Below are 13,395 nucleotides of genomic sequence, written 5' to 3' on the forward strand. Positions count from 1 at the left end.
GGATTATTCTTAAAAAGATCAATTATTGGGGCTTCCCTGGTGGCACAGTGGTTAAGAATCCGCCTCCCAATGCAGGGGACATGGGTTTGAGTCCCCGTCCGTGAAGATCCCACGTGCTGCGGAGCAACTAAGCCCATGCGCTGCAACTACTGAGCCCGTGTGCCACAACTACTGAAGCCCGTGCACCTAGAACCCGTGCTCTGCAACAAGAGAGGCTGCCACAATGAGAAGCCCACGTACTGCAATGAAGAGTAGCCCCCGCTCGACGCAACTAAAGAAAGCCCGCGCACAGCAACGAAGACCCAACACAACCAAAAATAAATAAATAAATAAATAAATAACTTTATTAAAAAAGAAAAAAAAAGATCAATTATCAGTCTCTTAGTCTTGCCGTAAACCTCATTTTGAGAGGGGTCCTCCAAGTCTTACTGCAAACTCACTCTAACAGCAACAGAGTGAAACAGAAAGCTTAATCTCTTGCTGTATGTTTTAGCACCCAAATCCCAACCCTGATATGGATAATCACAAGTTTACTTTGATCTACTTTTTAAAACCAAATTTGAATATCTACCAAAAAAATCCTTCCCAAACCTGCTGGCATTTGCATCTGTATTTGCCCTTCTCCAGCTGAACCACACTGCGTCATGTGCTTCTCACGGATCTGACCTTTACTTAGCAAATCCCTCTTGGACCTTGTGAGATCTTGGTTTTCAATATTCAGCTCTGCAGTTCTCAACCCGAAGCACCAACATACATGTGCTTGCTCTACCTCATCTCTGCAGACCCCAGGCTGGGCGCTGGCCTCACTCAGGACTGTTTCCATGGATTTTTCCTTTTGACTTGGTTGACATTCTGTAGTGTAATCTTGGGAGCAAATCCATAGGGATTTATATGTTTGCCTGAGAGTCATACATGAAGTCTTTAGTAAATAAAGCAGACATAATTACAAAAACGTATCTTAAAAATTAAGTCACTCACTATCACTGGATAATTCAAACCCAATCAGCAAGTAAAGAGATTTGTTAAATCAATTTTCTGAGGTAGCCCTATTAAAAGGTGACAGAATAAAATATAAAATTGATGTTTTTTAACTCTTTTGTCTCTCTATTGACTTGTGGTTTTTCTACTAGATTAAGCACATTTTCCTAATAATCAGTACATTGGAGGTTAGTGCATTTTTGTTAGCTATTTAAAGAATCTTAAGGGTTCAAAACCAAACTACCACACTTAAAATACTACTGAGCTATTGTACAGGAAGTTCAGGGAATTCCCTGGCGGTCCAGCGGTCAGGAGTCCGAGCTTTCACTGCTGAGGGTGCGGGTTCAATCCCCAGTCAGGGAACTAAGATCCCGCAAACCGTGGGGCACAGCCAAAAAAAAGAAAGTTCATTCACTTTGTAAGAGTGTATTCTCACCTATAAGTACTTCAGTGACCTAAAGACAGTCCAAAGGCAGCTCTTCACCTTCTGCAGGAAAATCTGAGGTACGTGCTTTATCTTCAGAATAAGGCACAAACTTCTTAGCACCGTGCGGAAGTCCCTTTGAGATCTCCAGAAGCAAGCAGGGCCCTCAACTCTGTCCTCTTCCTCCTTGCCCCTCCCCTTTCCCCAGTCTATTCCCCAGCCTTCCTAAATCACCTGCCTTTCCCAGAAAATGTCACGTCCTTCTTTTTTAAATTAATTAATTAATTAATTTATTTATTTTTGGCTGCATTGGGTCTTCGTTGCTGCACGCGGGCTTTCTCTAGTTGAGGCGAGCGGGGGCTACTCTTCGTTGCGGTGCGCGGGTTTCTCATTGCAGTGGCTTCTCTTGTTGCAGAGCATGGGCTCTAGAGCACAGGCTCAGTAGTTGTGTCTCACGGGCTCTAGAGCGCAGGCTCAGTAGTTGTGGCGCACGGGCTTAGTTGCTCTGCGGCATGTGGCATCTTCCTGGACCAGGGCTGGAACCCGTGTCCCCTGCATTGGCAGGAGGATTCTTAACCACTGCGCCACCAGGGAAGCCCACATGTCCTTCTGTCTTGTAGTTTACACTGCCCCAAATCCACTCCTGTCCATTTGCCTGGCCACTGCCCCTTCTTCCGTCAGGTTACCTCTTAGACTTCCCTTTTCTCAGGTTGTCTAAGCTTCTTGGAGAACCCTCAGAGAGATGCCTGCGTGGTCTTCTTCCCCGGGAATCAGTGTTTCTTGTTCACCACTCACTTTCTGAGCCTGGAAAAGTGCCTGCCACATCCAGGTACCTGTCAGACACCTGATAAATGAACCAAGGAACCTTCAAATCCAGGGCGTGAGAAACAACTTCCTAAAATGTGTTGTGAGACTCACCTGCTTCCGCATCACATCTGTAGCCTGCATGATGTAGCAAGGAGGCAGTCCGTGGCTTCTGGCCAGAATGATGGCCTGCTCCAGGGTCACGCTCAGGGTGCACCTGCGGGCAAAGGCAAGGGCAAGTCAGACTCCACCGGTCCCCATTAAGCTCTTCGAGACAGCTGGGGCTGCTAATGAAGGGTGGAACAGTATGCCTCCTGGGAGAAGTACTCATTTTTCCCTGGGTATCTCCCATGTACTCATGAGGTACCCATGTTAATAAACTTCTGTCGTTTTTCTCTTGGTAATCTGTCTTTTGTTACAGGAGTCTCAACTAAGAAGTCAGAAGAGTAGAGGAAAAATTATTTTTCCTCTCCCACATGAATTTCAAAATCAAATAGCACCAGCCAAGTTCAAAACAACTAGACAATAGACCACTGATTTTTCTACACAGAACACCTGTTTAAAAATAGATTATAGAAATACACTGCTGGGGTCCTAAATTAAGTATTTCAATTGAAAACAAACCCATAATGAACTCTGTTGAGAGAGTTTATACACAGAAAATTAAGTAAGCAGAATTATAATAAATTTTATTATCAGATATGAATCTTTACTGGTATTTCATGTAATTTAAAAGAAATGACTTACTAATATCTTTCATTCATGTTTACATATTCATAGTTAATAGAATTATACTGATTTATACCCAGTATCTTAGAAAAAAGTGAAATTAATATTCACTAAGGTCAGAATTTTTTTTAAAAAGTGTGTTTTTCTTGGACCCAATCCAAAAGACTAACATTTTGAAAAGGAACTTTTAATGAGTTATTCAGCAATGTGGTGTCCAGAGCAGCCCCGAGAAAATTCAGAATTCAGCACCCAAATTCACTGATTGGTGAGCCTTGGTCCTCTTCCTTCCCTTTAGGGCATTTCTTTTACTTTCCTCCACATTTTTCTCTATAGCAACTCTTAGGGAGCTAAGAACCCTCTACATTTGATAATATTTTCAGGTGCTGGTCTCTGAATTGTTTTTTTAGGGGTACTTTCTGCATACATTCCATAAAAATGTTCGTTACTTTTAGTTGTTTTTCCTAACATCTATATTAGTGGATTTTGTTTCACTTCATTTTTCAATTTATTAGTATTTTGATTGTTTTTTCTCCATTTTTGCAATTACCTCTCTGTGGTTTGGTATTTTACAAATGTATTTTTCTAGATCTGTTTAGTTTTTCCCTACAAATGAAAGTTCTACAGTGCAATTATATATGAGGAATATCGAACTCATTTATCCCTGGTTGTGAGGCTGTACCACAGAAGCCCAGTACACCTGGTAGATTCAGATACAGATGACTTACAAAAAAGAGGAGAAACGGATTTAAAACATTACTGCTGTAATTTAGAAAGAACCTGACAAAATGCAACTTTATTATTACAATAATTGCATTCTAAGGAGAAACACGATCAGTTCCATTGGCTGTTAAATGACGTGAAAAGCGGCTTCCTCGTTAACATTAACAGAGAACTCTTTAGAAAGCATTAAGAACACATATTCACATGGGCTAAAGTTTTATAATTAACTTCTAGTAGTATATGATATTTATAAATATTTAATGTACGAGTCTGACAATAATATAAAATTGTATATTACATGTACCTGCATGTATATGCCGATGTAAGCCAAGAACTATAATTGACAGTTCATGTTCAAAAAAAATCAAATTTTTACAAAGCATTTAATTGTCAGCTAACTCAACACACCATAACCTTTTTCTCCTCCTTAAGGTCTCCTCTACTCCAATTTTAAGTCCTTACTGATCCTAACATTTTAATCAGTAATGCTCATTACACCAGCTGAATAAAGCTAAGAAAAAAATCTTTATCTTTTTCTAATCATACTGAAATATGTCTCTGCTTCCTGATAAAGCCTGACTTGTCCTCATCAACTTACAACAAACACTTACTCATTGTGAAGGACCTTTAACAGGAAGCCTGTAATTTTTATCCATTTTCTTAACCTTTTTAAACTGATTTATTTCTCTCTACTTCAAGCTGTAGTAAACAGCAGTACAGCAGCAAATTATCTGCCAGAGACTTTAAAAGATTTTACTGTAATCTCCTGATCAATCAACGTGGCCTGTAACATGCTCTCGGACAGGGTACCTCAAAGTGTCACACCTTTAGAACCAATCACATGTACATCATCTAATAGAAAAATCTAGCTTAAAATGGATACATAAGTTTTATTTCACCAGCATATCAAGAGAAGATGGCTTTGTCTATACTTGCCTTTTTGTACTAACCACTGTGTATATTCCAATTAGGTCCCACCATTAATTTGAAATTTTTAAAAAGTGAAAAAATTTAAAAGAGACAGCCAGGTCAACGAGGGAAATATTGCCTATTCGATTCACAGTTGATTTATCCAATGGAGGCCTAGTTTTTCCATTGCAGCGTCACAGAGTTCCATTCTCCTAAATTAAGCATGTGGAAGAGTGCCAGCGCTAAGCCCACAACTCTGCTTCCAATATACCATTATTCGCCTCACAGCTTTTTATCTTCTCTCAGCTATCTCAATCTGAATGTCAAATGGAAAAATTCAGCATTTGCAAGAAGCATTTTGATTCTGGCATTCTCTGAAAGACTCCAGATCCAGAGAGTGGCACCTGGTTTTTTCATGGTGCATAAATATATACTCAGAGTCAGGCTTTACAAGAGATCATTTGATTTTATAGGTACTTCTCTGATTACCAGTGAGACTGTTCTGCTAATTCTGGGCAAGAGAATGAAGGAAACAGACCAAAGGCCAGGAATCCTAAGCAAATCCCATTCCATATGAGATTTCTTATCTGACCTGCGAATTTCCTTTCTAGAACTATCTCAGTTCTCACATTAGGCAGTTAAATTAAAATTTAAATAAATCTACATTTTTACTCCATCCTGGAAAATATGGGCTCTCAATTGTTCAGCTCCTTCTAGCTGCAATATCATTTTAAAAATTTAGACAATTCTTTCTCTCAGTCACAAAAATTAAAAAAAAAAAAAGGTCACAGTGTAGAATTTGTCCTTCATAAAAAGGCAAATATAACATATACACCGAGGAAAGTTGTTCCATGATTTTAGTAATAAGACACCCTAAGTAACAGCTCTGCTTAGGGTATACTCCTGAGAACGTGTACTTGACAGGGCTGCAAAATTATGCAGAAATTGTGCATTTCCTCATAGAAAGAAAAAAGGAAAGGGTCAATACACCTGTGCTTATAATGAATAAATCTTCTTGACGTATTTCATATTAAAAATAGATCCCACATCACTCAGGGATTTAGCATAGTTTTAATATGATAAATGTAACCTGTGGCCAATGGGTCCAATTTAATTTGAAAAGCACTTTGATTTAGCAATGCTATGGAAGAGTCACAAAGAGGTAACTTTCTATTCATCCACTCATTCAACAAATATTTTTGAGTGTCTACTTTGTAACTACAAGTACCATTAAGTGCTGGCAGAAGTAGATTTACTTTCAAGCTAAAATCGTTGAGTTTCAGAGTCCCTTTTTCATAGGATCCCTAGCAACCTGTTCACATAGTCATATGCTTTTACAAATTTGCAAAAGCCAAATGTTTGATGGCAAATGGTTATGACTTCTGTCTTTTTATGTCCCAACTTTCCTCTGTCATGTTCTGCAATGTTCAAATGGCCATAGTTCTTTCTGGAACTGAGCTAAAGGAAGTAGAATTAGTGATGCATTTAGGCTAGGTTTACTGGGACCTATGGATATGATTCACAGTCACTTATAGTTAGGTTATTACAATATCCTAGTGTAGGAATGGACTCCAGAGTATTCCTACTGCGCATTGTACAGACTCACCCAAGGTTGAAAAGGATGTGCAGAGCCCAAGGCTGTAATGCAATGTGTTCATATCCTGGTGCACCCAGGACTGTGTGTGGTGCAGGAGAAACAAGGTTGGAATGTATAGAGCCAGAAGCTACTCTGTGGAATATTCTTCCATACATTATGGTTCTCATGCTAAAGAACCTTATGGAGGTTTTCATATTTGACAACAATTTTTAAATTTAGAATAATGTTGATGTTGAAATGTGTTGTCAATTCTTCCATAAGATTATGATGTTATTAGATTATGATAATTACATGAAGTTCATGACAAACTTTTCACCAACATCTCCTTTATAAATTGGGGTTTGGTTGAAATAGAGTTCACATGACTATCATTTGGCACTTGCTAATATGATTCTCTGTGATTTTTATTTCATATGTTTGTCCCAACGGATCCTAGAACATCCGTTACCGACTTTATTTTGTGCCGAACTGTAGAGTTTAGGGTCAGGAAAAGCATGTGAAATGGTCTCCTGTTTGCCAGTCCTATTTCTCGACGCCAGGGGGCTGCAATGAGCAATAGGCAATGCCCCCTCCCTCCCTCCCTCCCTCAACTCAGTCTCACTGGAGAGACAAAGCTTAGTTTTCCTAAATTGGCTTAAATGCAACATATTGTATTTCAACCATTTATTAACTCATATCTATTATACTACATTCAGTTTACTTTTAAGACATCAATTCTTATTTGAAGCAGGTTATGTGTTAATCTTTTTATAAAAACATGTTAATCTTTTCCTTTAAGATGACTCATCACATTTCTATAATAAATTAGATAAAAGATTCTCCAAACCTGAGGATCTTCTACATATTTGGTCATTTACCATGATCACAGGCAAAAACACCAGTTTTACTTTCATTACAATTTAAAACCTCCAGAGCTCTAAAGCCTCATTTAATGTTGATTCGAACAGTACTGAACAAGGAAGCCAATCTCCCAAGGGTTGAAGTGCATCAGATTGAACGCTTGGGGAGATGCATCATCCCTTCTGGGCCACCAGGGTGATGCAGTAACTCACAGTGAAACTGACATGGCAAACCAGAACAATGGTATGTTTATGGCTTTGAGCTGTGGATTTCTTTGCTGACTTTCAGCAAGTTCACTGTCAGGAACTCTGATGTTTTGCCTGGCAGCTAACCATATTGTTCTCTCTTGGGTGGTCCCAAACGCTGTTATTACTAGTGGAGAAGGGGCATTCAGATTCTAATTATAAACTGACACCTTAAATGAAACACATGAAAAACTAGTGTAATGACGATCTCTGAATTTGTAGCCACAATAATTTGCCTTAAATTCACATTAGGTAGATGTTGAAGTGAAAAACAAAAAATCTTAAAAGGTAATTAAAGAGAGAAAAATGCAATCTTTCACAAGGGATACTTTGATTTTATTTCTCCATATTTTAAAAATTGAGAATGAGACTGAATATCACTTTGAAAATTTCTATTGTATCCCTCAATAATGTTACATACTCAATTATGACTAAAAACTGTGCCCCAAAACAAACCCCACTGGAGTCACTGAATTTAGGGATACATGTTTCAACTTAAAAAGTTACTTGAGCAGTGATTTTTTCACTCTTTTGTGCCATAATAATAGAATTGAGGCACTTGGATAAGTTATGTTCATTTTTTTGTGTGTGCTAGCGCAGTATAATTAGCAGGATAATTTCCTGTTAGAAAAATATGATAAATGGAAGACACACACCCACAGTTGAAAGGCATGTGTTGGAGTTTCTGAGTTTAAAGGACCATATGCCAAACAATGGTTTTGATCTGCTCTGGAAAAGGCAACATTAGACATGTCCCCTAACAATCTATATAAACTGGCTAAATATTTCAATATTTACTTCAATATTTCATTTGGAATTATTTGCATTCATATAAAGGTTAATTTGATTTTGTGCTAGATGAATATAAAGTGAAATAAATATTTAACCATTCTGAAATCAGTGAGTTTTGCCCCAATGTAGAATTCTACCCAATGATCAGGGTCTTGATTTTGTTTTTTAGCTCCGGATTTCCATGTGTATTGCCTCATTTTCACCATCCTTTCTAACTGTGATACTGCCTTTTGTCACAAAAATAAGAGGGAAAAAATTCCCTTAGGGAAAATGCATGGCTCAGAATCTATGTATAAAGACAGCCTGAAGCCCCTATGCTTTGATGGCATTCTTCCCATGAATTATTTGTCTTTATATAGTTATAGCTGTTTATATTTAGAATCTTACAGATTTAGATCTTAAAACGTAAAATCATTTTCCCGTATCCTATGAAAGTCTTTTTTGCTCCTTTAATTAAAAGCCAGGGCCATTATCCTTGTTCAAGTGACTGTCACTAATAAGTTATTAGGAATCTAATCAGCCGTGGTTCTCCAGGATACTTTATTAAGCTGAAGTTACCTGGGCAGCATTCAAATTTTGGAGAGGATAATAATGACTATTTCAATCCCAAGAGAACGAAGTAGGTGAAATAAGTTGGAACATCAGCAGATACTACTGCTATTTGCCCACAATTCTTTCATACCCAGCAGCTTTTTATGACAGATGGAAGATCCTGTGATCACCTGGTCTTATGCACTCTGCAGCATCATCTGAACTTCTGTCCTACAGACCCTAAGGCAAACTAGTTTCAACAGTCTTTGAACTAAAGACACATTTTCTCCCTGTTGGAAAAAATGTAAATGATTCTGCTCAGTTTCCAAATATTTTTACTTCTTCCTTGTGCTTTTCTCATAATCCCATTTAATCAGACAGTAAAAACAAAAAACAAGCAGTTGTAGGAAATATCTGAGTTAGAGATTCCCCACTAACATTTTTTAAATTTAATCTAAATGTTAAACTTCTTGAAATGTGCTATCAAGTTACTATAACTTAAAGTGTCTGATGAGTTAGTTCTTAGAAACATTGTTTAAAAGACACTGTGTAGTAATGGGTATAGTAAGTATGGTGCAATCCCAGATCCTCATATTTACTGATTTTTAAATATAAGTGCCAGCATTCAAAGAAATAAGAAAGTTGTTAGAAGAAATAAGATGCAGAAATTATCTAATTCCTTAAAGGTGTATTGTGCGATATTTTTAGTGTCTTCAACCTTCCCATTTTTGCAAAGCCTTCCCAAAGGAAGAAGATGTGGTCGAGATTAAAATTATTGCTGTCCTAAAGTCTTTGTCTAGTCTTTTATGATGACCCCCTGTTTCACTTCCAGACTGAGATATAAGCTTCCAAGCTGTTCAAACCAAACTCATCAATTACAAGAGATTAATGTATGTGTGGCAGGTCCACATGCTAATATACCTACTCTAGTACCTTTCACACTTATTAATTTCATATTTCTTCCTATCCCTCAAACCTCTCCTCTCTGGCTGCACTGCTAATATCTCTTGCCTAGTTTGGTGCAACCTCGCTCAGACTCTTCTTGTCTTGCCTCTTCCCACTATTCATCAAAGGCGATCTTTTAAAAATGCAGACGATAATGCAAGCATTTCAATGGCTTTCCATTTCGTAACTTGAAATACAAAGTCTTCACAATATGGTCTCTGATTTTCCTTACTTCTACGCCATGCTTCAACTACACTGTTCACAGTTCTCTGAAGTCACCTCCTCTCACAGTTCTCATACGCTGCTCTCTTCCTGATATGATCTCAGATGCCCTGGTTTGGGTCACATATCATGCCTCTGGTCATGCTATATTATACCTGTCTGAAAGGTGTAGGGATGAAGAATATGGGCATTAGAGGCAAACTTCCTAAGCTGGATCTTAAATTTGCTAATAAACTCTGTGACTCTGGGCAAGTAACTTAAGCTACGAAACTCTTGTTTCCTCATCTGTAAATTGAGTTTAATGATAGTACGCACCTCAGAGTGTTGTTTTCAGGATTACAGGAAATAATTCATATCTTGTACTTAGCACAGGACATAGCATGTAGTACATTCTCAACAAATGTTAGCAATTTTCATTAATATTACTACACCACCACCAATAGGCCAGACTAGTGTCTGTATTGATTGTAACCTTCCTAGACCCTAGCATACTTCCCAGGATTAAGTAAGCATTCAATATACAGTTATCGAAAAGAAATGACATGAATTCCTAATTCATGCCAACAGTATTATACGTAACTCCTAAAAGATACTTTCTTTATACTCTACATTTGCCATCTATTTGCTCAAGAAGTGTTCACTTATTAAATAAATTTGGTAAAGTAATAAATGAACTGTAGAGACAATAAATTTTAGTAAAAAACAATCACAGATTCCCCTACAACTTCTAAATGGTATACAGCTTTTCTTTCATGAACAATGACTTGCATTTCCCTTTCTCAGGATTTAATCACTGCTCATACCATGGCTTCTGATGAACAACTCTGGATGAGTTTTGTTAATGCTTGGAAATTATGTATTATAACATATTGACTCATTATTCTTACATTAATTCTATTAACACTTATTCGCTCATCAAAATGGTCTATGTATCATTTACCTATTTTCCAGGTTCAGAAGAATACATTTGGAACCCTTGCAGAATCAGTTCTTTAACACTGTCAAAATGACATGTTATATATGCTTCCCCTCTCCTGTAGTTTCAAAAACATGTGTTCATTTCTTTGAGTCACTTCATTAAGAAACCCAATCCTTTGGCTCTCTTTCTCCTATTGTCCACATTAAAGAAAACTGGTGCCACACAGTATGGCTGGCTGGCTTCCCAATGTGGTCCCCTTGTCAAGACCTCAGAATTGCTGGGAGAGCAAGGACCTCTTACTACCCTAGTTTGGGGTAGCACAGTGCTTGCCCCATAGCAGTGCTCTATAAATAACTCCTCTGTCCTTCAATGAATGAATGCACAAATGCCAGCACCTGATTCTTTCCAAGTCCTAAATATTTGTTGTTATTCTAACACATACTCTTGGTTTTTGACACGAGGGAAGAAGACTTTCTATCCTTGAATTCAAGGGGATCCCGTTCTGCTGTTCTTGAACAACTTTCTACAAGCTATCAATGGAGGATTCTAAAAATAAGCTCTAACAGGGTGCAGTGCTTTGTGTATTCTACTTCTTATAGGTCAGAGGAGTGAATTCATATTTTTCATACTCTTCTCACATCCTATTGTGACTGACTCGTCACTGTGATTTCTCCAGCTTTACTGAGGTATAATTGACATATAACGTTGTGTTGGTTAAAGTTGTGTATGCTGACTTGATACACTTACATGGTGCAAGACGATTACCACTATAGTTAGCTAACACCTCCATCACATAATTACCACTTCTTTTTTGTGGTTGAGAACATTTAAGATCTACTCTCTTAGCAACCACTGTGATTTTGTTTTACATACAACGTTTCCCTATTTTAGTAGGTATGATCTAGTCATTTTAGACAGATGCATTTCATATTTCTGCCTCTGCAATGAGAAGATGGATTCACCATCAGAAACACAGATGAAGATAGAAACAACTGAGTGTACACTATTGCCAGGTCCTGCAGTAGATGTCTTCACATATATTACTCACTTAATCCTCATGCCACCTTTTGCAAAAAGAAATTATTATTCCCATTCCACCAATAAATCTCTGAGAGACCATGACGGAATCATGGTCACACAGTAAGTAACAGGATTCAAAACCAGTTTTCTAATTCAAAATCCAGGGCTCTTTCCATTATACCAAAATCACATCACATAGATCACTGCTTTTAGAGAATCCCAACTCCCCACATTCATAATTTAACAGTCCCAATCTTGGTCTCAGCACTGCATGCTAAATGCACTGTTTTGGTAGAGACTAATGCAGCCAGACCAAACCACTTCACTACGAATGTAGACCTCATCGTACTGAAATGTGTTCATGATTAAAAAGAAACTAGATTTGAAACCTGCTGAACAATTATATCGATTGTAAAGCAATCACGTAGTAAAAATAAACTGAAGGAAGACTGCGTTCCTTCTCTACTACAGATGTGCATTTTTCTATATAAAATGCACTGTGCTGGGTAAGGCGTGTTCATTCTTGCAGTGATCTCATTTATTCTGGTTTCTAATTACTTCTAACCACTGAGCACAGGGTACCACTGTGAAAAGTATATTGACAGCTAGAAGGAAGCACCCGATTGAAGAAACTAATTGTTTACTGTTGCAGGGTTTTATTTTCCCTGCTTCCTTTTATTACCTCACACCGAGGAAGAACTATACATCTGAGGGTTAAGGCAGTCCGTTAAATAGGAATCGATGCCAAAGTGGCTGCTGTGGCTCAACACAGGCAGAGTGTCTGCACAATTAATATGGAAAGGACCTCCGCTGATCTATTGATCCTGCCCAACCTGGTCACCCTGAGCAATGCGTTTGTGATAAATGAAAAGCTTGAGAAAACTGCCACCAGTCAGCAGGGATTTCAAAAACCCAACACCTCTGTCCTTGTTCCCCTATAACAGGGAAGGCACTTTTCTCAATGAAACACGGAAATACTCTTAGTCTTGTGAAAAAAGGGCCAACAGTTATTTGTTTTCAAAAATACAGAATTCACTTATAGACACATATGCATGGATAATAAAATATTAAATATTTACATTCTCCCTTTAGGAGAATTTGAATGGCGGTCTAACAATAGGTGCAATCCAAAAGCCAGTGATCATTCAGGCAAGTTTCCAGTACATTTTATAGACATAACTTCCGGGTGTCTATTGATAATTTCAACATTGTTATTTGACTCCTGTCAAAGAGACAGTACTGATGAAATCTTCCCATGACTGTACTAACTCCTATGTCTCATAGTCTGGAGCTGAAAGACAAGGGGTTAATGAGTATTTGAAAAAAAAAGCAAAGAGATGGCAAGCAGAGACGGGCACCATGGAAAACAACTGAACAGAATGGAAAAGCGATGGGCAACAGCTGGAGAGAGATCCTGGCAGCAGAAGCAGAGACAAATTGAATATGCAGTTCACTCCATATATCTTAAGGCAAAAAATCAATCACATCTAAGGGGCACATTTTCAGCATTGCACAGGGAATTAACCATGAAATTCCCATTAAAGATAATAGGACTTTCTACTGCAACTTTCAACACATTCTCGGAAAGTTCTCAGTGTCTAGCTTTAAACCTAGGCTTCAAAAACATTCCACATCCCTCATTCCCTTCTCTTCAGGCACATTAGGGTGTGTTTTTCTTTGACACGTTTCATTGCTGAGGTGAGCACAGAGGTAATTGCAG

At 38.1% G+C, this 13,395-nt stretch overlaps 1 protein-coding gene across 2 annotated transcripts in view; it reads right to left on the bottom strand.

Moving 5' to 3' along the window:
• PREX2 (phosphatidylinositol-3,4,5-trisphosphate dependent Rac exchange factor 2) overlaps positions 1–13,395 on the bottom strand; it is a 287,018-nt gene that overhangs the window by 19,298 nt on the left and 254,325 nt on the right. For both annotated transcript variants that reach the window (XM_036830767.1, XM_036830768.1), the window contains one exon: positions 2,321–2,423. In XM_036830767.1, coding sequence (XP_036686662.1) covers positions 2,321–2,423 — 103 coding nt within the window. The remainder of the gene's footprint in view (positions 1–2,320; positions 2,424–13,395) is intronic.

Source organism: Balaenoptera musculus, chromosome 17, assembly GCF_009873245.2.
Source record: "Balaenoptera musculus isolate JJ_BM4_2016_0621 chromosome 17, mBalMus1.pri.v3, whole genome shotgun sequence".
NCBI lineage: Eukaryota > Metazoa > Chordata > Mammalia > Artiodactyla > Balaenopteridae > Balaenoptera > Balaenoptera musculus.